We start from the raw sequence: 27,050 nt of genomic DNA on the forward strand, positions 1-27,050 counted from the left end.
CCACATGCCCATGTGGCAGTCGCAGGAATGCTTGTCCTATGGCTTTGTGCAGGGGTGAGACCAACCAGAAAATGTGCCTTTCAGGAATTGGAAGCCTCAGTCATCACGTGGTATCCGGGCCTTCCAGTCAGGTCGTGAATGGGTGTGTGGCTGAGCTGTTCATCCCCTTCCTCCAGCAGGAAGGTACTTCCTCGTGGCACGGGGAGAGGACAGCTTACACCATTCTCTTACTCACTTTACATCCCCATCACAGCCCCCCCCATAAAGCCCTCTCCCCACCGCCTACTCCCCTTCTCAGAGAAGAGAAGCCCCCTTTTGGTACTACTCCACCCTGGGGCATCTAGTCCTCTCCTAATGAGGCCCAACCATCTTGACCTGGTTTTCAGTCAGCCTCCTTGAGTTAGCAGGGCTGGGATTGTCTGATGTGTCACCGTCTCCTCCCTTGGGACTCTGGCTTACCTTGTCACACTGCTTGTACTTGTTTGATGTGGTTGTAAGACATGAGACCGACTGGACTTGTGCCGCTTGCCCTAGTGCACGAAGGCACCTTGGTGCACGCCGTCTCCGTCTTGGCGCTCTGGTGCAGCCGGTTCACTACAGACGTGCCCAAGAAGCTCACTGACTGGTTCAAGAAGGTTTTCAGCCTTAAGACCTCCACCTCTGCAGTGAGGCATGCCTACCTGCAGTGCATGCTGGCCTCCTTCCGAGGTGAGCTGCCCTGCCCGCCCCCTTTGAAGATGACTGAGCCCACTCCCCACAGGGCTCTCTCTTTGTGTGAACATTCATGACGATAATTCCCAGATATCACAGTAGTGACCTCTTCCCTTGTTGGGCTTTATTCAGACAGGACCTACAATCAGGACCTGTTGTACTGAGACCACCAATGCTATTGTAAACTTGACTTTGAACCTTGTTTAAAAAAATGGCCACTTCCATCTCTATGTGTGCTAGCTCTCCTCCTGCTTTAGAGGTGGCGTCATGGTTGGACATTGTGGCTCAGTCCTGTAATGCCAGCCTCGGGAGAACTTCTAGGTCATCTTGAGCTGTGTACTGAATTTGAGGGCAGACTGAAGTATATGAGTAGTTAAAATAACAAAGTGACTGTGTTTAGCTCTAGTTGTAACTGTTTTGTAAAAGTTTGCTTATTTATTTTGAGATAGGGTCTCTACATAGCCCTGTCTGTCCTGAAGCTCACAGAGATCAGCCTGCTGGGATTAAAGGCCTGTGCTACCACAACCAACTTATTTATTTAGTGGGTTTATTTCACAGGTCAGCAGCTTGGTTGAAACTTTGGGGTTTGGGTCTAGAGGTTGTCTGGTGTGGGAATAGCAGACTGGAATTGGTAGGCTTGAAGTTAGCGGTGGTTCTTGGTCAACCAGCTGTTGACAGCTCTGCCGTTCACTTAGCCTCCGTGTCCCTGTCCAGGGGAGGAGTAGCTGGCAGTCAGATCAATAGAATTCTTTTGTCTTTAATTTTTTATTTGTTTTGATTTATGCTTATAGAATGTAAGTTACAGATTCTTCTCCTGTTCTTTGAGATATTTGGCAAGTTAACTGGAGGATGTTAGCGTGTTGACACCTAGGGGGATAATGTCTTCTCAAGTAATGGTGTCACCCCTGTAGACCAGGATGTCCCTAAGGTGCTTCTCTCCACAGGTGACACCCTCCTGCAGGCCTTGGACTTTCTGCCCTTGCTTATGCAGACAGTAGAGAAGGCGGCCTCCCAGAGCACTCAGGTTCCCACGGTTACCGAAGGGGTCGCCGCAGCCCTGTTGCTCTCCAAGCTTTCTGTGGCCGATGCACAGGCCGGTAAGGGTCCCAGGTGACAAGGCTCTTTTCATAGTCCCTGATCCTTCAGCTTCAGGGCTGACTGTTGTCTGCAGGAATGAGCTCAGGAGTGCAGCCAGGGAACCCCCCTCACCCCCAACTGTCCGTGGTCGCGACTCCAGTCCTCCAGGCTGTGGGCTTGTTTATAACATCGCTAGGTAGGACTTTAGGCCTTGTTCCATTATTGTTTTGTTTGTTTATTTGTTCCTGTTTGTGTGTGAGAGGCTTTTCCCTACATGTGTGGGCATCACAGGCATTCAGTCCACAGAGGTCAGAAGAGGGTGTCGGATTCCCTGTCACTGGAGTTACAGACGGTTGTGAGTTGCCATTGAGGTACTAGGAACCCGGGTCTTCTGCAAGAGTAGCAAGTGCTGTTAACCACTGAGTCATCTCTCTAGACTCTGTGTCTTAATTACTGACATATTCATAGGATGTTCTAGTTCATTTCTGTTGCTGAGGGAACACACCCTGACAAAAAGACTCTTAGGGAGAAAGGAGTTTATTTCAGCTTCAGTTACATCACAGGCAGCTAGTTACATCACTTCTGCAGTCAAGGGCAGAGAAGATGTGTACATGGTCACTTGCTTGTCTTTAGCTGGATATCTTCTTTTATATAGGTCAGGATCCCCCAACTAAGGAATGGTGCAGCCCACAGCGGGCTGGGCCATGTCCAGTCAATTAGGAGAGTTTTCTGCAGACAGGCTGCATACAGGCCACCCGACTCTAGACAATCCCTCGTTGATTCTCCTGATGACTGTACACTGTGTCAGTTAATGATGAGAGGTGACCATTGCATGGGGTGTAAGATTCATAAAGTTGGAGCTAGAGAGGTGGCTCAGCAGTTAAAAGCACTGACTGCTCCTCCAGAGGTCCTGAGTTCAATTCCCAGCACCCGCATCGTGGCTCACCTGTAATGGGATCCGATGCCCTCTTTTGGCATGCAGATAGAGCACTCACATCCCTAAAATAAATAAATAATTAAAAAAAGAAAAGATTCATAAAGTCCAGGTGGAAGGATGGCTCGGTGGTTAAGAACACTTACTGCACTTGTGCCCACGTGGTGGCTCACAAACCGCCTGTAAGTCCAGCTCCCGGGTTTCCTGTGTCTCCTGACCCTGCTGGCATTTACATAGTACACATATACTCAGATATGTGAAATAAGTAATCTTTGGAAAAAAAAATTATAAAGTACCAAAAAAGTAAGTTGTGAAGTAATAGTTTTCTTTCAGCCCTGTGTTCCAGCCGATCAGCTTCCGTGTGGATAGGAGTGGCAGCTTCGTGTCTGTATACAGTTGGTGTATAATGAAACAGGCTGGATAACAAACATACTGTATACAGCATGTCACCTACTAACCACGTGTGCAAACAAAAGTTCAAGTCAGCGCCTTCCGTCCTATGATCCTAGAATCCTACCCGTTTTGGAGCCCTCTGTGTCAGTTGGTTTTGTCAGTGTGACAGTCCTTGAGAAATCCAGCTTACAGAGGAAAGATTTGTTGTGGCCCATGGTCTTAGAGGTTCCAGTCACATGGGCGGGCGGGCGGGTGGCCCCTTGTGTTTGGATGGATGAGTGTTAGCTATGGAGTATGTGGCTGAGCACAGCTGCCCATCTCCTGGTGGCTGGGAGACAAAGAAGAGAGAGACATGTCTGCTTCTCTTTCAAAAGCATGTGTCTACCGACCTGATGCACTCCCACCAGGCCCCCCTCCTGATCTGCCACCTGCCAGTGGTGCCATAAGCTGGGGACAGGTGTCTAGCATAGGAGCCTATAGAGCCTCCCTCCTTGCGCGTGGCCTTACCTGGCCGTGCGTCCATGGCAACAAGTAGGATTCTTTGTCTGTGTGCTGCTGCCTACCACTGTGTGTGCCAAGGCCCTCAGCCACCTCATGTGGAGATACTGTGAACACAGCCTCAGCTCTCAGCTCATTCCGGAGTGCATCAGGGTGCATGCCCTCTGGTAGGGGTGTGGATGTCTGGTCACTTGAAGGAGCATTTGATGTTTGTTTGAGGAGAGAGTGAGTGAGTGAGTGAGTATTGAGGGAGTTTTAGATAGATCCCTGAGAGCCTGGGAGGACGAGAGTCTCAGGAAGGAATGACCCCAATTAGAGAGAGATGTGTTATGTGACCCTCGGGTGACCCAGCCAGGTCCATGTAGGTGGACATTCCAGAAGACAGGCTGCAGGCAGAAGAGAGCCCTAATGTTTTCCAGACTGCAGGTGAGACCAGAGGACTGACGTTTGGTTTCAGACTAGGAGAAGAGTGAGCCTAGGAAGGACCCTCCATGGAGGGTCTCACAGAGCCTGCCTAGCAGCTTCAGCTTGGAAGGCCATGACGTGGGGAACGATGCACTGTGTCGTGGGGTGACCTTTGGTTTTTTTTACAGAGACCAAACTGAGCAACTTTTGGCAGCTGGTTGTGGATGAGAAGAAGCAGATCTTCACATCTGAGAAGTTCCTACTCCTGGCTTCAGAGGAGGGTGAGTGTCTGGGTCTCCGACAGGTCTCTGGGCAGGACCCGCTTCGGAGCGCCTGCTTGGCCAGCAGCTTGGCTCTTTGGTTTTTGGTTTTGTTTTTTTGAGACAGGGTTTCACTGTATAGTCCTGGCTGTTCTGTAACTCTCTCTGTAGACCAGGCTGGCCTCAGACTCACAGAGATTCACCTGCTGCTGCCTTCTGAGTACTGGGATTAAAGGTGCAGGCCACCATCGCCTGGTTAACGTGGCTGTTTCTGAATGAAATCATTCGTGTGGGCGAGTCAGACTCAGTAGAAAGGGGGTTTGGGAGGGCTGTAGAGACAGAGGTGCCGCGCGGAGCCGCAGCGCAGCTGTAATTACAACTGAGTGGGTAATTGGTGCTGTCTGGGTGGAGTTGTGGCAGCTCTACCCCCACCAGGCGACACAGAAACTACTGGTTTCTATCCTGGCAGAAAAGGAACAATGATCTCCAACTGTATGTGCAAAATTCTAGGTTGCCTCACGTGAGTCTGCTGCTAATTAGTGATTTGAAAAGTCTTTTGACTCATGAATCACAACATCCTATTAATGAGCTACAACTATTAGTCACTTTCTGGCTTAAATTTTTTTATAGTTAGGTTTTGATTAAGAACGACGTTCCGATAGTTCAAAGACAAGGTAGGAGGGAGTGTGCACTGAAATCTCCTCCTCGATCCGTAGTCAGGTTCTGCAGCTTCTGGGTCCTTGAAGTTACACATGCCCGTCCCTCTGTGTGTTCTCTCCCTCTGTCCACAAACAGCTGTGTGTCGGTCGCTGTCACTGCTGTGCTTCCCAGGCTGGGAATCAGCCCCTCATCCCTGGACTACAAGTCCGAGCCATTGACTCGATGACCCAGCTTTCTTACAGTGAACTTGTTTTTTTCTTCTTTCTCTCTCTCTCTCTCTCTCTCTCTCTCTCTCTCTCTCTCTCTCTCTCTCTCTCTCTCTCTCTCTTGGTTTTTGAGACTGGGTTTCTCTGTGTAGCCCTGCTCTGCCTCCTGAGTGCTGGGTTGTAGGTGTCATCATCACCACCATCCAGCTGTAACTCTTTTTAACATTTATTTTATGCGTATGAGTTTTTGCTTTCATGTTCCTGGTACTCTTGCAAGGTCAGACGAGGGAGTTGGATCTGGAGTTAGAGATGGCTGTGAGCCACTGAGTGGGTGCTGGGAATCCAACCCAGGTCCTCTGCAAGAGCAACAGTTGCCCAGGCAGCCTCTCTTCTTTTTTCTTCAGAGATAGGATTATATTGTGTAGCCTAGGCTAGCCTTAAACTCCTAATCTCCCTGCTTAAACCTTTCAATTACTAGAATTATAGGTATGTACCACCATTCGTAGGTGGTAATTTTTAATAATTAAAATCAGTATATACATATACATATACTATATATATATATATTAAAAGAAAGTAAAAATGAACTATAGTTTTATATAGAATCACATTTAAATTTTGCTGTTAAATTTTTAGTTCATTTTAATTTTCGGGTTTGTGAAAAGAATACATTTATTTAGTTACTTAATTTTTGTGTGTATGTATGGTGTGGTGTGTTTATGTATGGGTGCGCTTGGAAGTTGGAGGACAACTTTCAGGAGTGGGTTCTCCTTCCGCCCTATGGGTTCCAGGGACTGAGTTTATGCCATCAGGTTTGGTGGTGACTTCCTTTACCCACTGAGGCCCCTCACTGACCTCGTTTACTTGTCTTAAATAAAGACTTGCATTGTCTCTCCTTACAGCCCTGTGTACTGTGCTGCATCTGACTGAGAGGCTTCTTCTTGACCACCCCCACAGGCTCACCAACAACAAAGTCCAGTATGTGAGCCCTGTTCACCTTGTCTTGGGTGTGTGGCAGGTGTGGCTGTGGACAGCCCTCCCCGGCTTCCCAGGAATGTGTGTGTGTGCGCAAGTGTTTGCTTGCAGGCAGTACTATCGGGTCCACCATGGCTGTGGACAGCCCCACCCCGGCTACCCAGGAACGTGTGTGTGTTTGTGTGTTTGCAGGCAGTACTATCGCGTCCTGGTGGCTGTGCTCTTGAGCCGTACCTGGCATGTGCGCAGGCAGGCCCAGCAGACAGCTCGGAAGCTGCTGTCCTCTCCCGGGGGCACTAAGCTGGCCAGCGGCCTCTTGGAGGAGCTGAAGACTGTCCTCAACTCTCACAAGGTGAGGGGTCCAGGTTCTGCAGTGACTCAGTCAGCCTGTTTGCACTGTACAGTGAGTTTTAGCTTGGCCTGTACTGGGATGTTATCTCAGGCTGGATGATCCCAGGACTTACTGCCCTACCTCAGGCTGTGAAAGCATCTTTGCCCTTCTTCCCTTTGAAGTAGTTCAATCGAAATATTTTTGGATATTTCTTTCTTTCTTTCTTTTCTTTTTTTTTAATTTTAAAACTATTTTATGTATACTGTAGCTATCTTTGTACACACGAGAAGAGGGCATCGGATTTCATCACAGATGGTTGTGAGCCACCATGTGGTTGCTGGGAATTGAACTCATGACCTCCGGAAGAGCAGTCAGTGCTCTTAACCACTGAGCCTTCTCTCCAGCTCCTGCAGCCTTCTTTTTTACACTAGCTTTCTAGGCCCTGAGATGACCTGTCTAGATTGTCTCATGCAGTGCAGGCAGAAGCCAGAGACAATAGAGGCCTGGATCATTTGAGTCTCTAGGTGCCAGGTGTCAGTGATTTTTTTTTTTTCCCCTCAGTGGTGTATACCTGCCCTCCACATCCAATCCCCACTCATTCTCGTTCTTTAGGTCTCTAGGTGGCCTGTCCTGGGCACTGTCTTTCCAGGCATGTCTCATAGGCAGGCATGACTCCTGGGCAGGAAACGAGGTATTGGGTTGCACTCCAACAGGGAGTCCCATTAATTGCAGAAGAGGTTCAGGCTGTCTCTGTGCACTGCCCTGCACAGGGCTCTGAGCCCTGACAACTCATTTGTTCTCTGTCTACAGGTGCTGCCCCTGGAGGCTCTTGTGACAGATGCTGGGGAGGTAACTGAGATGGGCAAGGCCTATGTGCCTCCTCGAGTTCTGCAGGAAGCTCTGTGTGTCATCTCCGGGGTTCCAGGACTGAAGGGTGACGTCGACAGCACTGAGCAGCTGGCCCAGGAGATGCTCATCATCTCCCACCACCCGTCTTTAGGTCTGTGGCTACGGGGGAGTGGGAGAGGTGGGAGACAGTAGTCCAAGCAGAAGGCTTCACGAAGCCCCTCTCCTTCAGTGGCAGTACAGTCTGGACTCTGGCCAGCACTTCTTACCAGGATGAAGATTGACCCTGAAGCCTTCATCACCAGGCACCTGGATCAGATCATCCCCAGGATCACTACACAGAGTCCCCTGAACCAGGTAATAGGTTGGGACTTTGGGATTCTCCTTCCAGGGCATAAGATGTGAGGGCTCAAAGAAACAGGAGGAAGGAAGGTGAAGTGTAGCCTGCCCTCTGTCGGGAGACAGATGGGTACTGTTTGGAGCACAGAAGGGAGCTCAGGGCCTCATTTACAGGCAGTGTCTGAGGAGGTGAGTCCCTTGGACGGTGCTGTCAGGTCAGCTGGGGCCCTTAGGACAGGAGAGTTGCTGCCTGTCCTCCTTCATGAAACGTGTCTGTTCTCCCAGTCACTCTCTCTGCTTTCTAGTGTCTGAGCCACATTTTCAAATTCCTGCTAAGAAAGAGTTTTGGGCTCACACCTTGTCCTCCCAGCAGTTCCAGTGGGGAAAGTCTATATTTTCTAGTAATGTCTGCTGACATGGGGTCTCATTGCCCGCCCCGGACCTGTTCCCAAGACTGTCCTTTTGGTTAGGGCATGCGTGCCTGCCTTTGCATGGTGCCCCTGGACCATGGAGTTGAGTGGAGAGTGCAGGCCAAGTCAGTGTCACAGCGGAATGAGGGAAGGCATGTGTGGGAGTCAGGCTCCGACTGCAGTGAGCCCGGTGCTGGCCGATACTCAGAAACACGGGCAGAGAGGGAGAACCTGTTGCAAGGGTCATTTGGGTGATGTAGAGCCTGTTTCTGACGCTGGTTATAGTATGTACTGATGGTGTCTGTCTGTCTGGCAGTCTTCGATGAACGCCATGGGCTCCCTTTCCATCCTATCCCCTGACCGAGTCCTCCCTCAGCTCATCAGCACCATCACGGCCTCTGTGCAGAATCCTGCACTGTGCCTTGTGACTCGGGAGGAGTTTGCCATCATGCAGACCCCTGCCGGAGAGCTGTTTGATAAATCCATCATCCAGAGGTGAGACTTGGTTGCTTGATGGTTGCTCTGTTACTTCTCCCCAGCTCTGTTTTTCATGCGTGTTTGATGGGTGTAGGGTTATTGCGAAAAATAAGCAAAGCAGCCTGTCTGTCCCTGGTAGAAATGCCTGCTTGTGTCCAGGTCTAGTGCTTAGGCCTAAGATATCGGTGAATCCACTAACCTGGCACATGGCACTGAAACGATACTTAGGAGCTGGGTGTGGTGTTGCACGCCAGCCTAGTCTGTATTGAGACCCTGTCTGCAGAAGGCTGAAGAGATAGGTCTGAGTAAAAGTCTTGCAGGCCAGCCAGCCTAGTGAAAACTTCAAGCTGGATACAGGTTCGTTGAGATTACTTGTCTCAAAAGATACAGTGCAAAGTGATAGAGGGGGATACTGGAAATTAGCTCTTGGCCTCCAGTCTCCATATACATGTGTGAGCGCGCGTGCTCACACACACACACACACACACACACACACAGAGGAAAATAAAACATTAAAATTTCAGCAGGACTTGGTGGCTGTCATGAGGGCGCGGAGACCGGTGCCTCTTTTTAAGCTGGATAACTGCCTTGCCTTCCCTATATTTCAGTGCCCAGCAGGACAGCATAAAAAAGGCCAACATGAAGCGAGAGAACAAGGCCTACTCTTTTAAGGAACAAATCATCGAGATGGAGCTGAAGGAGGTGAGTCCATGGCGGTGTCATGCACTTGGCTTAGTGTATGAGGTGCCGTGTTGAGGTTCCCCTTGGTTCTGAGGCGTTCCTCTGTTCCCCTGACCTGCCTCTGGTCCTCTCCAACGTTCTGGTCTCTCTCACGTTCCTCTGTGGCTTCCTCTGACCCCGCTCAAAGGAAACCAGGGTTTTACTGGACATTGCTGCTCTGTCCTGCCTGCCCTGACTTTGTAAAGACAGGCCTGTTTCTACTCTTATAGCAACTGCAGGGCCTGGGCTCCTAACAGGACAGACAGAGTAAGCTCTAAGCAGAACTGGTTCTGACAGCTCTTGCCTGTCAGCCTTTCTCCCTCTGTCTTCCCCAGACTGAGTGTTATTGCCTTCCACATCTTATCTCCTGCCCTTGCCTGCCTGCCTGTTCCCGTCCATAGTATGCGTCACTGTGTAGCTTGTTGCTTTTGCAATAGTTAGTGCTCCAACGTCATTTTATTAACTATTTGTTTATTGTCTAACTTTACTTGCTAGATTGTGAGCTTTGTGTGGGAGAGGTTTCATGTATGTGCGCGCGCACACACACACACACACACACACACACACACACACACATACATTGTGTCTGTAGCATCTCCTACAGTTCCTGGCATGATGTAGGTGCTCAGTAAATACTTACCGGAAGACTCATTGCTCTCTCTGTACCCAAGCTATTCTGAAAGGGCCTTAAGTGTGTCTGAGGGCAGGCTAAAGTCTTCGCTCTGAGGCCATGTGGCCACAGGAGACCACTGAAGGAGCGGTTGTTTCTCTGACATTTCTCCCCTCATCTTTTGTAGCAGGGAATCCTGTTTTAAGATTTGCTTCTTTACTGCTCTCCGTTTTGAAGGCATCCAGGGGCTGTGGCCTTTATAGGGGTGAGGGTGGGCATGGAGTGGGCGTGGGGGCCCTGGTCCTAGACTTGAGGCTGGCCTAGAATTCTTGGAAGCCAGAGAGCTTTCCTCCGATGGGAAGGTAGATCTGTCTTGTGGATATAGAGCTGTTTTTTGACCCTGGTCCTTCAGGAAATAAAGAAGAAGAAAGGCATAAAGGAGGAGGTACAGCTGACCAGCAAGCAGAAGGAGATGCTGCAAGCCCAGATGGACAAGGAGGCGCAAATCCGGAGGCGGCTGCAGGAGGTAAGAGGCCGCCACTCACCATGTGCCACATGCCGATGCTGGGAAGATGCTCTGCCCCCGCCCTGCTTTTTGCTGTCTCCGTGGATCCTACTGACCGTTTTCTGCTGGCTCTGCTTGCAGCTGGATGGGGAACTAGAGGCGGCTCTCGGACTACTAGATGCCATCGTGACCAGGAACCCATGTGGTCTGACTCAGTACATCCCGGTTTTGGTTGACGCCTTCCTGCCCTTACTGAAGTCTCCCCTGGCTGCTCCCAGGGTCAAAGGCCCCTTCCTGTCCTTAGCTGCCTGTGTCATGCCCCCTAGACTCAAGACCTTGGGTTAGTCCTTATTTGCTGGCTGTGGGGTTATCTCGGGTGTTTGTGCAGTGGGCTGAGGTGCCTGTGGGTGTTCTGAGGAGACACGGTGATCTAAGCTGCTGAGTGTTGTTTCCACATGGAAGCCTCCTGTGGAGCTCACACTGGATGTGCCTACGACAATGAAGTGGAGGCTCTAACCTCCACGTATTTTCCATGAAGTCAGGTTCAGTGGCAGTGAGCGGGGCTGGTGTGCTATGCTGGTCTTTGTGCCCAGAGCTTGTAAGCAGCATGTGCCCGTGGTTTGTTCTCTGTTGGCTCTGAAGAAACGTTAGCCAAGCAGGAGAGGTGGGAATTATGGTGGCCTTACTCTTCTCTTGATGGGGCTGTAGTCTGCAAGCTGTTCTGAGAGGAAACATGAGCCGTTGTGTAGCCTGCCAGAAGCATTAGTTGTGTCTGATGAAGGAACTCTGTCTGTAGCTGGAGCTTCACTGTGGGGTGAATAAGTCTTGGGTGGCTCGTGCCTCGGCACACCGAGCTCTTAAGTATCAAAAGTATCAGCCAGGAAGTGGTGGCAACGGCGCACGCCTTTAATCCCAGCACTTGGGAGATAGAGGCAGGTGGATCTCTGAGTTCGAGGCTAGCCTAGTCTACAGAGTGAATTCCAGCACAGAGAAATCTTGTCTCAATAAACAAACAGACAAACAAAAAATATCAGCTCTGTCAGGCAGACATGGTACTGTAAGCCTGTAATCCAGAAATTTGGGAGGTGGAGGGAGGAGGATCCTGAGTTTTAGGCCAGCCTGGGCTATGTCATGATACCACCATGTCCCTAAACAAACATCATCCCCCCAAAACCAAAGGGCAGCTGCTGCCTCCTCCTCCTTCTTTTGATGCTATCATAAAGTCTGAGAAGTTAAGACATTTTGGGTCAACAGTGACAGAGACAAGGCTGCCTCTGTCCAGAGCATCTTCTGTGTCTTTGTGGGTCATCTGCTGCCTGTCTTCTCTCATAAGGCACCTTGGTGAGTCATGTGACCCTGCGCCTGCTGAAGCCAGAGTGTGCTCTGGATAAGTCCTGGTGCCAAGAGGAGCTGTCTGTGGCTGTCAGGAGGGCTGTGTCGCTGTTGCATACACACACCATCCCGAGCAGGGTGGGCAAGGGTGAGCCAGGTAAGGGACAAGGAGCCACTCCATCCCGGGGCAGTGTGAGCTGATTCAGAGGCAGGAGCCAGAGCATCCCTGAGCTTCCTGTACCTTTGGTTTTGGGAGAGTCCTCCTGCCCCCTGCCCTCTCCCCCCACCCCTTGGTTTTCCTCATTTGCTTCTGTTCAGTGTCACATTCTGGAACTGGGCCAGACTGTGGGGTAGAAGCAGGGCTGGTTTAGCAGCAGGCTACCCACCACTGTCCCCAGCATTGTGCTTTGTGCTGGGAAGGTTGCTAGCCTCTTCTGCACCAGCCCTTGGCCTGCTCAGTTGCCCCAGCTTGTCTGCTGTGCTTGCTTGTCTCCCAGATGCTGCACCGCTGTCTGCACCGGCCTTCTCCTTGGTCTTCCCCATGTTAAAGATGGTGCTCACTGAGATGCCCTACCACAGCGAGGAGGAGGAGGAGCAGATGGCCCAGATCCTTCAGATCCTCACTGTCCATGCCCAGCTGAGGGCTTCCCCTGACACGCCACCTGAGCGGGTGGATGAGGTTGGCAGCGATCTCTGTTATCCGCGATTTAAGGGTGTGGGGATGCAAGGGCTCCCGTGTTTCTTTGGGTTCCGGTGTCTTATCATAGCAGCAGTCCACATAAGACAACAGGCTCTGCTGTAGAAAGGGGTCGTGCTGCTGCATTCAGACTGTTCATAGGTCTCTGTGTGGATGCTTGAGATCCTGTGCCTGCATACACTGTGCTTTATTTAACTCGGTGCCTGTTCATGGCTGTGTCAGCGTCGTGTCTTTTCCTTGACCTGAACAGCACTGTGTGTGTTTGCACGTCTCTTGCATATCTAGTATATGTTGGTTTGCAGTTGCTAGGATACATGGCATATACTGAGCCAGCCTCTTACCAAGTTCCTTCAAAACTAACCTAGGCTTTGTATGAGTCTTAGTGAAAGTCTTATTGTATAGCCTGCTGGCCTTGAACTCACAGAGAACTTCCCACCTCTGCCTTCAAGCACTGTGTAAAGGTGTGCACCACATACGACATCCATGAGTGATGTTTTATTTGGCATTTCTTTTCTTTCCTTGTCCAAGTGAGTTTCTCTTCTTGGGCTCTTTTGGTCTATCTATCAGTTTACTCTGAGAATCAGGCAGCTGCACAGCTTGTTAGCTAGGTTAGCACCTATGGGCTTGCCTGTAAATAAACCCAAGGAAGTTTCTACAGTGACTTAAGTCAGTTCTGGGACCCAGAAGGTTCTCCCATAGGTGAGGAAAGGCCAGCAGACTGTCTGCCAGGCATAGGTACCAACTTTCCCTTCATTATTTTAACTTCTTTCTCGTTCTCTTCCAGAATGGCCCGGAGTTGCTGCCCCGAGTGGCCATGCTGCGTCTGCTGACATGGGTGATCGGGACGGGCTCCCCTCGCCTACAGGTGATCCACTTTCCAGTTGGCCTGTTCTGTGGCTTTTTGTGACTCTGCCCTCAGGATGAGTAGTCAAGACCTAGTCACTCTTGGCACTCTTGTTAGAAGGGTTGCCAGTGCCTGGCTTGACTGTGGAGTCTTAGCCCCAAGGCGCCGTGGGGTGGGTTTTTAAGTGCGCCCATGCAGCTCCCTCTGAACTGAGCTGCTGGGCTGACCCAGCGTATTGATGTCGTCCCCAGGTTCTTGCCTCAGACTCTCTGACCGCCCTGTGTGCCAGCAGCAGCGGGGAGGATGGCTGTGCCTTCGCAGAGCAGGAGGAGGTGGACGTGCTGCTGGCTGCCCTGCAGTCCCCGTGTGCCAGCGTGCGCGAGACTGCGCTCCGGGTGTGTTCATGCTTCCTAGTTACTCTGGGCAAGTGTAACATGATGAGCATTGGGCAGTGTCCTTTACCCTCAGACAGGGCCAAGAGGCAAAGAGAGGAAGGAGGTCATGGCGTGGGTTAGGGTCCTGAGCTTGTCATGATGGAGCACCAGGAAAGACTTCATCTGATTGTCATCAGTTAGGTTGTAGCTGTAGGTGCAGCTACAGATAGCTTTTCTGTTTTTCTTTCTTTCTGTGTATTGATAAAATATTCTGACAAAAGCAATTTAAGGGATTAAATTTTACCTCGTAGTTCCAGGTTATAGTTCACTGTGGCAGGGAAGGCATCAGGAGCTTGAAGCAACGGGTCACATTACGTATGTCATCAGAAAAAGAGAGCAGTGGATACATGCATGCCTGTGCCCAGCCTGCTTCCTCCAGTTCTCCAGAGTCCAGGTTCCCCTGCCTAGGGAATGGTGCCACCTGCAGTGAGCGGGTCTTCCCACAGCAACTAACATAATCAAATGATCCCTCACTGGCTTGCTCAGAGGCCCATATTCCAGGTGATTGTAGATTCTGTCAGGTTGACCTAACTGACAGGATTAGTGCATTTGTTCAGCTCTCTACCTCTGTGTAGATTCTCCGGATGGCTTTTAGACTTGGTTTCCTCCTCCTGCTGGCACTTGGTAAAATATGGGACAAATAGTGGCAGTGTGGTTACTTTTTGTATTTTAATTAATTCAGCAAACACCATTTGAGCTTGTCTATCATGTTTAGAGTTAAATTAGTGATTTTTACCTTAAAAAGTTCTTAAGCTGGGTATGGTGGGTATGGGATGTAGAGGCAGGCAGATTTCTGTAAGTTCAAGGCCAGCCTTGATAGCCAAAACTGTCATAGCTATATAGTGAAACCCTGTCTATAAAGAAAAAAATAAAACAAAATTTCTATCACTGTTCACCCTTCTTTCTATACACAGAAAGAGCTGGTTTGGGATGTGTGGCACATGCTCTGAACCACTGAGCTAGATTCCTGGGTCCCCCAGGGTGTGTGGCACATGCTCTGAACCACCGAGCTGGATTCCCAGGTCCCCAGAAAGCTATTGGAGGAGGCTGAGCAGTTGACCAGTTGAGCTGACTCCCAGCACTGTTTAGAGCAGCTCTGTCTGTGTTTGCAGCGAGTAGGATGCTTCCCACCTGTGCTGTCTAGTGTGGTAGCCATGAGCGTAGTGTTTTCCGCCCAACTCTCCGTCACATGCAGCTTCTTTCCCTTTAAGTAGCCACATGCAGCTAATGGTGGTTCTTGGGATGGAGGAAATGAGGAGACAGGGCACGTGCTCCTGAGACGTCAAACCTCACAGTCTGATCCTTGTTCTCACAGGGGCTGATGGAGCTCCACCTGGTATTGCCAGCACCCGACACTGATGAAAAGAATGGTCTGAATCTGCTGCGGAGACTCTGGGTGGTTAAGTTTGACAAGGAGGACGAGATACGGAAGCTGGCTGAGAGGTGACAGTCATTCTGGTGGGGGTGCAGGGACACGCTGCAAGCCCTTGCTTGCCCAGTCCTAACTTTGGTTTGCTGCAGGCTTTGGTCGACCATGGGCCTTGATCTGCAGTCAGATCTCTGCTCGTTGCTGATTGATGATGTGATTTACCACGAGGCAGCCGTGAGGCAGGCCGGGGCTGAAGCCCTTTCTCAGGCAGTGGCACGATACCAGCGGCAAGCTGCAGAGGTTATGGGCAGGCTCATGGAGATCTACCAGGAGAAGCTCTATGTGAGTGACCTGGGGCAGGGTAAGCGGGTGGGTAGTCTGGTGGGTGGTCCTCTGTTCAGCTCCTCTCATGGTTCAGGGACCAGGCCAGTGATGTCTGCCCCTTGGGCAGGGGAGCGCACTGCTGGGCCTTTAGCTAGCCTCTTGTCTGTTGCAGCGGCCACCCCCAGTGCTGGATGCTTTGGGAAGAGTGATTTCAGAATCCCCTCCAGACCAGTGGGAAGCCAGGTAAAGCCCTGCTGGTCTCATCACCAGGCTTTTGGAGATGCACCAGGGGGCTGGGGCAGGGGCCGCAAGTAGGTGGCATGTCCTGAAGTTGAAAGCAGAAGGAGAGGCAGGTCACCATGGTCAGAGAGGCCTGTGTTCAGTGCTGACTCCACATGCACCAGTCTGCACCCTTGGACATTTGTCCTCTGTTTCTCCAGGCTTGTTTCCTGATCTGTGTGAGGGACACAAATCTAGAACCTGCCAGGAAAGTGACTGGCCCCAGCACACTAGCAGTGTGAGATGCTCGCAGCAGATGGTAGTAGGGTTGTAGCTGGAGGGCTGTAGGTGAGTAGGAGCAAGAATGGCCTTGAAGAAGACACTTGTCACCTAGAGTGGGCTTTCAGGAAACAGTAGAGCTAGCTTCCTGAAGGCAGACCACTGTCTTAGGGTCACTATGCTGTAATGAGACACTCTGGCCAAAGCAAGCTGGGGAGAAAAGGGTTTATTCGACTTACACTTCCACATTGCTGTTCATCACCAAAGGAAGTCAGGACAGGAACTCACACAGGGCAGGAACTTGGAGGCAGGAGCTGATGCAGAGGCCAAGGAGGGGTGCTGCTGACTGGCTTGCTTCCCATGGTTTGCTCAGCCTGCTTTCTTATAGAACCCAGGACCACCAGCCCAGGGATGGCTCCACCCACAATGAGATGGCCACACCCTCATTGATCAGTGCCCTACAGTTTTGCTTACAGCCCAGACTTATAGAGACATTTTCTCAATTGAGGTTCCCTCCTCTCCGGTGACACGGTGACACTAACCATGTCCAGTTGACATAAACAGCCAGCACAGCCGCATTCTCCACGCATGACTGTGCACTAGTGCATGTGCTGTATGGAAATATCCCTGCACTGTATTTGCCATTCTAGACCATCAGCTGGGAATAGGATGTAGGTTTTTGGGGTTTTTTGTTGTTGTTGTTTGTTTGTTTGTTTGTTTGTTTGTTTTCCCCCTCTAAGGGATTTCTTATCTCTGTAGCTGAGAATAAGTCCATTTTGCTTTGTTTCCAGCTAATGGCTGTCGCATCTGGTTTTTTCTTTCTTTTTTTAAAGATTTATTTATTTATTTTATGTATGTAAGTACAGTCACTGTCTTCAGACACACCAGAAGAGGGCATCGGATCCCATTACAGATGGTTGTGAGCCACCATGTGGTTGCTGGGAATTGAATTCAGGACCTCTGGAAGAGCAGTCAGTGCTCTTAACCGCTGAGCCATCTCTCCAGCCCAGCATCTGTTTTCTTTAACACCTTTCTTCTAGCCTGTCTGAGACAGAGGGTGCTCATTGTCTTTCATAGTCAGGGAAATGGGGGCACAGGATCTGTATTTCACAGGCAGCTTGTTCCGAACACCCCGGGCAGTTGCTTCTTGGTAGTTTGCATTTTGCTCCCTGACCCAAAGCTGTGTTCGCAGCTGTCCTCCATTCACACGGGGTGCCCTTGGCTGTGACCCTGGCCAACCCACAGGCTCCCGTTTCCTTCCTAGGTGTGGCCTGGCCCTGGCCCTGAACAAGCTCTCCCAGTACTTGGATAGCTCTCAGGTGAAGCCGCTCTTCCAGTTTTTCGTCCCGGATGCCCTCAATGACCGAAACGCAGATGTGCGGAAGTGCATGTTAGATGCAGCACTCGCCACACTCAATGCCCACGGGAAGGTGAGCAGATTTCCGCAGCTGAGGAGGCCATACTGAGCAGATGACACAGAGAAGCCTGTCTGACAGGCACCGGCACCTCCTGGCAAATGTCATTTATTGCAGAAAGACCCTGAGAAGGTGTAATTCTTAGGGCTCTGCTATAGAACTGTGGGGAAGCCGGGGAGCAGCCAGCATTGCAGCCCCAGCAGCAAGCCTGATGTTTTGATGGAGCCTGTCCAGGCTGACGTGTGGCTCCGGGGTCTGCTCTTTTCAGGAGAATGTCAACTCACTGCTGCCAGTGTTTGAGGAGTTCCTGAAGGATGCGCCCAACGATGCCAGCTACGACGCCGTGCGGCAGAGTGTGGTGGTCCTCATGGGGTCTTTGGCCAAACACCTGGACAAGAGTGACCCCAAAGTAAAACCCATTGTTGCCAAGCTCATCGCTGCCCTCTCTACACCTTCTCAGCAGGTACCTTTCATCTTGAGGGTCCAGGAGTCTCTGGGGGGGGTGGGGTGGGAGTCTATTGTGGGTAGGCTGTAGCATGCTAGCAGCTGAGTGGAATGACAGAAAGCAGCCATCTCCTCTCCAGGGAGAACCCAGGTACTTGCGACTCATTAGCTGGAGGTTTGGTTTTGGAATGTGTATGTGCGTGTGTAGAGCAGCTGTGTGTGTGACCAGATAGGGCACATAGTGAGACCGGAATGCAAAACAAGCCAGCCACACTACGGAGAGGCTCCGTCTGTGCTATGCCTCCTGGCCTCTCAGTGCTGGCTACACATTGCAGGTACTTTTAAGGTCTCTTCGAACCATGCTGTAAAGGATTTTTCTTTTCCTCTTACCTGAAAACCATGCATTTATCTAATTCCTTGATTGACATAATGGATCTTTGACACCCTGAGTGCCCTCATGAAAGTCACTGTTGGAAACAATTCAGAATTGATCAGAGTCTGACCCACCAGAGAGCCCTGTTTAGGCAGCTGGCAGCACAGTGTTCTATGACTGGAAGGTAGGATTCAGCACATCTCTGTCTCCTGACCTGGATCTGGTGTTCTTAAACTCAGCACAGTTCCCTGGTGACACTGGTAGGGAGGGAGCTAGACATGCCTGTGTAATCCAGACACAGTACCATAGCACGCTTCCACGTGCCCCCACTCCACACTGCCTGGGCCTCGGCTCTTTGTTCAGACCAGGGTTTCTTAAACTTCTTTGGTTTACAAACCCTTTTTGTCACAGACATAATTACTCAAGGTTGAATATTTATGTATATAAAATAGGTGTGCAAATCAAATGTCAGCAGTAATAAACCATAACATTTAAAAATAAGTCTTTGGTATATGTATTATCATTTACTGGAGATGAAAACAGATTTACATACCAACGAGATAGGTGTGCTTCTCTACTCTCTCTTTCTTTCTTTCTTTCTTTCTTTCTTTCTTTCTTTCTTTCTTTCTTTCAAGACAGGGTTTCTCTGTGTAGCGCTGGCTGTCCTGGAACTCACTCTGTAGACCAGGCTGGCCTCAAACTCAGAAATCCGCCTGTCTCTGCCTCCCAAGTGCTGGGATTAAAGGCATGCGCCACCACTGCCCGGCACTTAATTTTAAATAAACAAATTTTGCCTAAATAGTTGATACTACTTAGGATGTAGAATTTCAGTTTGAGTTGATTTCTGACTTTATAATCAGCGCTGAGAATGCTACTTTGCTTAAATACATGCCACACAGCGGCAAGCACACGTCTATTTTAAACTGACATTTTTCTTATTACTTTATGTGGGAGGAGGCGCAAGCCTCGGTGTATGGAGGTCGGAGGACACTTGCAGGAGTAGTTCTCCCCATGTGGCTCCCATGATGGAACTCAGATCGTCATGCTTGATGGCAAGGTTTGTCTCTCTGGCTGAGCCATCTCCTCCATCTTCCCTTTTAGATAGATATGTAATTGTAAATCAGAAATTCTGTTTTAGCCCCAAGCCAAAATTCATAGAATAATTTTTTTTTTTTTAAATGAAACTCAGGTCATCGGCCCAATCAATTTGGGGGCTGACGAGGGTCTCACTGTGTAGCCCTGGCTGGCCTGATGTAGACCAGTCTGGCCTTGAACTCACAGAAATTCACTTGCATTTGCCTCCCAAGTGCTGAGATTAAAGGTGTGTGCCACTACTGACTAACTCCAACAGTTTTTAAAAAATAAGTGTTTTAACCCAATGGATCCACAGCTGTAGTGATCTGACACTCACACAGAGGAACGATGAGAGGAAAACATGAGAAGTCTCTTGTTTTCTGCATCTATGCCATGATGGTTCTCAGTGCAGAAAACCTATGCGCAGTGAGACACTGCCGTTCCGACACAGTGGCCTCAGAGCGAGAAGAGGGGCTGATGTTCACTGCTGTTGGTGTGACAGCACGCTCGGGATAAAGTGCACTTGTGCAGTCAGACCAAGGCCTCAGTGAAGTACAGGAGGCGACACTCCTGAGCTGTCAGGAACACCTCAGAGTGTTAAGTGTTTGATTTTTTTGAATTAATTTTTGGTTGTTGTACATTCAGAAATCATTACTGTTTGTTAATGCTTCACAACCCCTACATTGACTTAGGATGTAGCCCCATATAGGGTTGGGACCTCAGTCCAAGGAGCTGTGGTTCCGACCAGAAGCTGCGCTACGGGGTTGCTGCGCCTGTCGATAGTTGCACTCTATGGCGCATGCGTGATGACTACAGAACACACTGCTCCTCTGGTGCTGTGACACTGGAGCAGTTGTCACTAATGAGAGGGCTGCTCCCACAGGTCCAGGAGTCTGTCGCCAGCTGCTTGCCCCCTCTCGTGCCTGCCGTCAAGGAGGATGCTGGGGGCATGATTCAGCGGCTCATGCAGCAGCTCTTGGAGTCAGACAAGTATGCAGAACGTAAAGGGGCGGCGTACGGGCTGGCGGGCCTGGTGAAAGGCCTGGGCATCCTTTCCCTGAAGCAGCAGGAAATGATGGCTGCGCTGACCGATGCTATCCAGGATAAGAAGAATTTCCGAAGGCGAGAGGGTGGGTTCTCTGGGCCCAGTGCTGACAGCACAGGAAGTGGGTGCCCGCGCACGCCGAGAGAGGGAGGGCGTGTGTGACCCATCCCAGCCCTGTCCATGGTAGGGCTGGCCTGCACTTTGCCCTTATTCTTTCTTGCACTGCTCGGGCTGAAGTCCAGGTTTCACCTACGCTAGGCAGACTGCTCTACTGCTGAACTGCATGTCGGCCTTTATTTCCATATTTCAAGCTAAGGAGTCCTTACGTTACAAGCACAGTCTAGAACTTGGTGATCCTCCTGCCTCAGGTTCCAGAGTGCAGGGATTATAAGCTTGTCCCCGTACCTGCTTTCTAATGTCTGATAGAGCACCCTAGCTGAGAGACGCTTGCTTTTCTAGTTGGTGGGACTGGAAAGCGATGGAACCCCCCTGCCTTCTCCTCTGTCACGCTCTGCCACATCCCTGCCCAAGTACTGAGACAGGTGGCTGCATTTTACTCTGTCAACGGCCACTGTAGCCTGAGGAGGCACCAGGAGGGTGCTGGCCCTGGTGTTCTCAGCACTGTCTGCCATCCTCTTCCCCAGGAGCTCTGTTTGCCTTCGAGATGCTCTGCACCATGCTGGGGAAGCTCTTTGAGCCCTATGTGGTCCACGTGCTGCCCCATCTGCTGCTGTGCTTTGGGGATGGCAATCAGTACGTCCGCGAGGTAAGTCTGGAGGCAAGCGTGAGCTGCTCCCAGGCAGGCTTGGTCGCGGGGTGTCTAGGGTGGGTTCCAGCTCCTACTTCCAGAGGCCCTTCAGCTCCTGCCTGGGTTACTGCTATGAATTTCTCTCTGGTTCCCTGATGCATTGAAGATTTTATTTGTGTGTGCATGTGTACAATGTGTGAGCACTTAGGCAGATACCAGGAGCTAGAAGAGGGTGTCAGATGCCCTCTGTCACCTTTCACCTGGTCCTCTTGAGGTAGGGCCTTTCCTGAACTGGGGGTTCATATATTCTCAGCTGACCTGGAAGCTGGCAAACCCCAGCAAAGGAATCACCCTTCGTATGGGCACATACATCCTGGGCTTATTACGTGGTACTAGCATCCAGGGCACATGCATGAAGTCCTGGGCTTATTACGTGGTTACTAGTGTCCAAGCTCCCGTCCTCATGATTGCTAATGAGTGGCTTCTCTGTGTAGCCCTGGCTGTGCTGTAGACCAGGCTAGCTTTGAACTCAGAGATCTGCCTGTCTCTGCCTCAGAGGACCTGGGATTAGAAGCCCAGTCAGGTGCTCTTAACCACTGAGCCATCTCTAGTTCCTAGGACCGAAGCTTTTAAGATACGTTTTATCTGTCTCTCTGGACTTGGCACAGGGTCTAGCGAAACTACAGTCTTGGTTACTGTAGGGACACGAGGGTTGGTGTCAGGACTCGGTGCTTGCCCAGACAAGGAGGCCCCTGAATGTCTTCTCTCCTCCCTCGAGGCTGCAGATGACTGTGCCAAGGCTGTAATGAGCAATCTCAGTGCTCACGGTGTGAAGCTGGTGCTCCCGTCCTTGTTAGCTGCCCTGGAGGAGGAGTCCTGGAGGACCAAAGCTGGTGAGGCCATTCCCCTCCGTCTCTGTCTCAACTTCCCGTTCTGAAAATGACCCTCAGTTAGGTGTGCAGGCAATCGCGCTCCTGTTTATAGACACAGTGGGCTGCAGAGTAAGTGCTCCGGCTCGGAACAGGCTTCACACAGAAGCCGCAGCTTTGGGGAAATCCCGAGCCTGGAAGCTGTGGTCTGGAACCTTCCAGACAGACAGACGCAGGTTCTGGTGGGGAGGGTCAGGCCTGAGCCCTTCCTGCACAGCCTCCCTTTCGTTCCTTCAGGCTTTGTCTTACAGTTTGAAACAGCACAGTGAATCTCCTCACTTGTGGATATGGAACCCAAGGCCAGAAAAACCCAGTGACTTACCCTTGGACCACCTGCAGGTCCAAACTAGGTCCTCCTATGCCCTAGTTAGGTCTCTTCTATAGTGATGAGCACCATGGCCCAAAGAAATTTGGGATCGAAGTCCATCACTGAGGGAAGTCAGGGCAGGAACCTGGAGGCCGCAGCTGATACAGAGGCCATGGAGGGTGCTGCTCACGGCTTGCTCCTCCTGGCTTGCTTGGCCTGTTTGCTTATACATTCCAGGGCCACCAGCCCAGGGGCGGCACCACCCCCATCAATTACTAATTATGAAAATATGCAAAGGCTCACCTATGGGCAAATTTTATAAGGCATTTTCTCAATTGAGATTCCCTCTTAGCAAATGATTCTTAACTTGTGCCAGGTTGACAGTAAACCCGTCATGGTGTTGTCTCTGTACACCAGGCTACCGGCTCCTCACCTGAATCTCACAGAGTAATAGGCCTCTTTCCAAGGAGTGAAGAGTCTGCAGGGAAGCAAGCTGGTGCCTTCCCCCATGTCCTGCATTTGTCTTGCTGGCCAGTGCCGAGTGGCTCAGTGCTGCACATGTGTCTTCTGTCTGCAGGGTCAGTAGAGCTGCTCGGGGCGATGGCATACTGTGCGCCTAAGCAGCTCTCATCCTGCCTACCCAACATCGTGCCCAAGCTCACAGAGGTGCTGACGGACTCCCACGTCAAAGTGCAGAAGGCCGGACAGCAAGCACTCAGGCAGATTGGCTCTGTCATCAGAAATCCGGAGATTCTCGGTATGCTTTTCCTGTGAGGCGCTTACCCTGGCTGTACCCCTCTTCCCTTCTCCTGGATGCTTCTCCTGTTGCCCTCTGAGGACAAATACATCCATATTGAAATAACCTTTACTTCTGGGAAGCCCCTTTCTTAGTTAGACTAAACGCTTGTTCTGGAGTGTGCCACCAGCCTCACGGTTAGGGACACCGAGTCACTGGCTCAGGAGTAGGTGGGCTCTGAGAGCCCCTGCGCACTTGGCTGAGCTGTGCGGTCTGCAGACTCCCCGCAGCTCGGAGCCCGTCAGCACCGTCTAAAACCCTGGCTTCCGTGCAGCTTTCTCTTCCGATGAAGGCCATCAGGCAAAAGAATTAACCAATTTTTTTTTATTAAAAATTGTAATTATGTTTATTGTTTTAGCGTTGTATGTGTGTATGTAGACACAAGTATACAGTGGAAGCTAACAGACAGTGGGACTTGATCTCCTTCCACCATGGACATCCTGGGCATCACACTCAGTTCAGGCCTGGTGGCAAGTGCTTTTACCACAGAGCTGTCCATTGGCTCAGATGTATTCTTTACTGTGATGGCTGGTCTCTAGCAGAGTTGGCCTGTGTGTGTAGCCTAGTGTCCTAAGATGCTTGTGACTTTCTGATCCTCTTGCTTCTAGCTCCCAAGGCCTGAGATTACAGGCGTATTTGGCCATACCTGGTTTAGGCAGTGTCGAACACTGAGCGCGGGGTTTACATGCTAGGCGTGGACTCTACCAGCTGAGGCACAGCCCAGCCATAGTGTGTTTCTTTTCTGAGGGCTGATAGAGGTTGAGTGCTGGCAACAGAACCTAGACAGCTACCTGAAATGGGTAATATTTTAAAACAGCGCCTGGTCCGGCTAGTTTCCAGGCAGCTGCCATGAGATGCCAGTGTGGTGGTTGGCTTTGCCAGTCCACCATGCTGTCCCCACAAAGCTCTGCTGAGCCTCTGGTTATATCTTCCATACTCGAGATACCCGGTAGAATGAAGACTCTTAATGTTTAAGGATTATCCAAGGGATTTATATATTTAGAAATGTCAATTAACAAAATGCTCACACAACTAGAATTATTACCCAATTATCTAGCCTAGATAGTATAACTACCTTAGACTGCTAGCGATACCCGTACATCCACAGCCATCTTCTCTTCTCCTCTTCTTCCTCCTCCTCCTTCTCCTCCTCCTCCTCCTCCTCCTCCCAGCTCCACCTCCTCTTCTACCTGCCCAGTCACTGAGCTCCACAGCGAATACAATGTAGCAGAATAAATATCCTGCTATGGCCACCTTGTCTGGCTTCCTAGCTTCATGTCACATGTAGTCTATCTCACACACACACACACACACACAGAGCGCTTCCTGGCCTTTAAAATGTACTTAAAAATTTCCAGACCTTTTGGGGCAATATTGTTAGGTAAAATCTGGACATGTTTACACATGCATTGATTTAGGTTTTGCTTTGTTTATTTTGAGACAGTGGCTCATTCTAGCTGAGGCTGGCCTGGAGCTCCCTATGTATCCCAGGATGGCTTTAAACTCTTGAAAATCTTCCTTAACCTGCCATGTGCTGGGATAATAGTTGTGAGGCTGTAGGCGTGAGCCACCACAGCTGGGCACACATGCTGCGGGGTGTGGTGTGTGTGTGTGTGTGTGTGTGTGTGTGTGTGTGTGTGTGTGTGTAATAGTCATGACCAGACTGATTAACATACCTGTCAATTTTCATAGTTTCTTTTAATCATGACTACATTTGGAATCTACCCACTCAGCAATTTCACATATTTAACAGAATATTAGCTAAGTATGCTGTACTTTTATCCTCAGAAGATAATCATCCAGCCAAAATGGAATGTTTACCCTTTGACCAGCATCCTTCCCCACAGCCGCTGGCCCTGTCTTCTGTCTCTGTCCCACTCTGAAGCCCATTAATCCTGGGACTTCTAAGGCACAGAATTGTTTTATGGTATTCGAGATACGGTTTGCACTGTGTAAAGTTTGCTTGTAAACCATATAGTTCAGGGTATTGAGTGTGCTCAGGGCATTGTGTAGCCACCACTCCTGTCTGACACGCTGTAAAGACACTCCGGCCACCAACAGCCACTCTGGACTTCCCCAGACCCTGACCTAATGCTTGGGTAGCGCTGGCCTAGATTTTCTTTCTTTTGCACATTTCCCATTAGTCATGCCTGTGGCCTTTCATGTCTGGTTTCTTTTACATAGCTTGTTTGCAGGGCTCATCTATGTCATAGCAAACACAGGTGTCTTGTGCCTTTTATGGCCGAGCCCCATTTTGTGTGAAAATTTGGGGTGATTCAGCCCTTGACTATTGTCAGTAATGCTGCTGTGAGCCTCTGTGTAAACACTTGTGCAGACGTGTGCCTCTTAAGTTTCCTAGATACAGGACTCCAGTCAGTGACAGTTGTGTAACTTTAAAACGACTGCAGCCGAGTGTGTGAGGGGCTCAGGTGCTGCCAGCACTGTTGTCTTGTTTAAAGTGGACTTTAAGTGAAATGGAATGATTAGTCTCTGTCTCTGTGTGTGTGTGTGCGCGCGTGCGTGTGTGTGTGCGTATACACAAATATATAAATGCAACCTGTTTCCTTTTTTATTATCATCATTCTTGGGGGTTTGAATGGCATCTCTTTGTGGCGTGTGTTTATCTTTATTATTTTTGAGAGAAGTTCTTGCTCTAGAGACTAAAACTCACTGTGTAGAACATCCTGTCTGTTTGTGTGGTTTTGGTTCAGTGACTTGAACATGTTCTCATGTCATGGTCTGCTGTCTCCGTATCTTCTGCAGAATCATCCATTCTTATCGTTTGTTTGTTTTACAAGTGGGTTATTAGCTTCTTAGTGTTGACCACTGCGTGTGTAGTGGCTGGACTGCCTGAGCCGTGCGTCGGCCTGGGGTCCTCCTGCTGGGCTGTCTGTAGGAGAAGTCGGTTTATGTGCTCTTGGCTGCTCCAAGTACTCAGGGCTTTATTTTATCACTGGGCCTTGAGTCTTCTGTGTCTTAAAACTTTTTTTGTTTTTGTTTTCCATAAAATCTCCATTTGGGTACTGATTGCAGAAAATGTCCCTAATACCCAGGAAGCTTGGCACTGCTGCAGCTCATCCTGTTGAAACTAGCCCATTCGCCGTGCAGAGGGTGCTAGCTGCCACCTCGGCTGCTTGTGGCACAGGGATTGCTCTCCCAGGCAGGCTGGCTTCCCAGTCTTCTTGCCCTCCCAAAGCCCTGCCACTTCCTAGACTTGTACAAACCAGCATCTGTCTTCCTGTGACATGCAGCCATTGCCCCAGTCCTGCTGGATGCCCTGACGGACCCATCAAGGAAGACCCAGAAGTGCCTACAGACCCTGCTGGACACCAAGTTTGTTCACTTCATTGACGCCCCGTCCCTGGCACTCATCATGCCTATTGTCCAGAGAGCCTTCCAGGACCGCTCCACGGACACACGCAAGATGGCAGCGCAGATTATCGGCAACATGTACTCGCTGACAGACCAGAAGGTAGTAGCCCACCTGGCCTGTAGCAGACAGGGCTGGATATGGGCATTGTCTCTGCTTGGGTTTGCAGGGAATCCTGGGACATTTAGGGTGAGAGGTGAAAATCTGGGCATCTCCCAGAGGGCAGTGGTTCAAGCACCACTCATTGAGTCCTTGGTGGAGGTCTGTCTCCACGGGCCTGTTCTCCTGTGACCTTTCAGGAGTGTTCACCCAGCAGCTGCAGTTTTCTCTCACTGGAGTGTCTGACTGGGCACGTGCGTCTTTCAGGCTCTTCGGTCTTCCAGGACTGTGTGTTGATTTCACCTCCATCACAGCTCTGTCATGATAACCAAGGGAAGATAGCGTGGAGTTACTGCTATTTCAGATAACTTAAGAAATTTAAAAAACTATTGAATCTTGGCCTGGTGAGTTGGCTCAATGGTTATGAACACTGACGACTTCTCCTGAGGTCCTGAGTTCAATTCCCAGCAAACACACGGTGGCTCACAACCATCTGTAATGGGGATCCAGTGCCCTCTTCTGGCATGCAGGTGTACATGTAGACAAAGCACTCCTATATTTATAAATATACATAAATAAATACATTTCTAAAAAA

General features: G+C 50.2%; 1 protein-coding gene across 2 annotated transcripts in view; it reads left to right on the forward strand.

Moving 5' to 3' along the window:
- Gcn1 (GCN1 activator of EIF2AK4) overlaps window positions 1–27,050 on the forward strand; it is a 60,353-nt gene that overhangs the window by 16,688 nt on the left and 16,615 nt on the right. For both annotated transcript variants that reach the window (XM_076922548.1, XM_076922547.1), the window contains exons 13-38: window positions 85–183; window positions 535–708; window positions 1,656–1,808; window positions 4,207–4,299; window positions 6,047–6,122; window positions 6,312–6,471; window positions 7,261–7,450; window positions 7,529–7,653; window positions 8,362–8,540; window positions 9,131–9,224; window positions 10,265–10,378; window positions 10,499–10,697; window positions 11,691–11,846; window positions 12,187–12,368; window positions 13,171–13,251; window positions 13,482–13,625; window positions 14,980–15,107; window positions 15,186–15,375; window positions 15,530–15,600; window positions 17,120–17,285; window positions 17,539–17,733; window positions 20,045–20,291; window positions 20,851–20,972; window positions 21,733–21,847; window positions 22,768–22,947; window positions 26,238–26,458. In XM_076922548.1, the coding sequence (XP_076778663.1) occupies window positions 85–183; window positions 535–708; window positions 1,656–1,808; window positions 4,207–4,299; window positions 6,047–6,122; window positions 6,312–6,471; window positions 7,261–7,450; window positions 7,529–7,653; window positions 8,362–8,540; window positions 9,131–9,224; window positions 10,265–10,378; window positions 10,499–10,697; window positions 11,691–11,846; window positions 12,187–12,368; window positions 13,171–13,251; window positions 13,482–13,625; window positions 14,980–15,107; window positions 15,186–15,375; window positions 15,530–15,600; window positions 17,120–17,285; window positions 17,539–17,733; window positions 20,045–20,291; window positions 20,851–20,972; window positions 21,733–21,847; window positions 22,768–22,947; window positions 26,238–26,458 (3,854 nt within the window). The remainder of the gene's footprint in view (window positions 1–84; window positions 184–534; window positions 709–1,655; window positions 1,809–4,206; window positions 4,300–6,046; window positions 6,123–6,311; window positions 6,472–7,260; window positions 7,451–7,528; window positions 7,654–8,361; window positions 8,541–9,130; window positions 9,225–10,264; window positions 10,379–10,498; window positions 10,698–11,690; window positions 11,847–12,186; window positions 12,369–13,170; window positions 13,252–13,481; window positions 13,626–14,979; window positions 15,108–15,185; window positions 15,376–15,529; window positions 15,601–17,119; window positions 17,286–17,538; window positions 17,734–20,044; window positions 20,292–20,850; window positions 20,973–21,732; window positions 21,848–22,767; window positions 22,948–26,237; window positions 26,459–27,050) is intronic.

Source organism: Arvicanthis niloticus, chromosome 24 (assembly GCF_011762505.2).
Source record: "Arvicanthis niloticus isolate mArvNil1 chromosome 24, mArvNil1.pat.X, whole genome shotgun sequence".
In the NCBI taxonomy this organism is placed as follows: Eukaryota; Metazoa; Chordata; class Mammalia; order Rodentia; family Muridae; genus Arvicanthis; species Arvicanthis niloticus.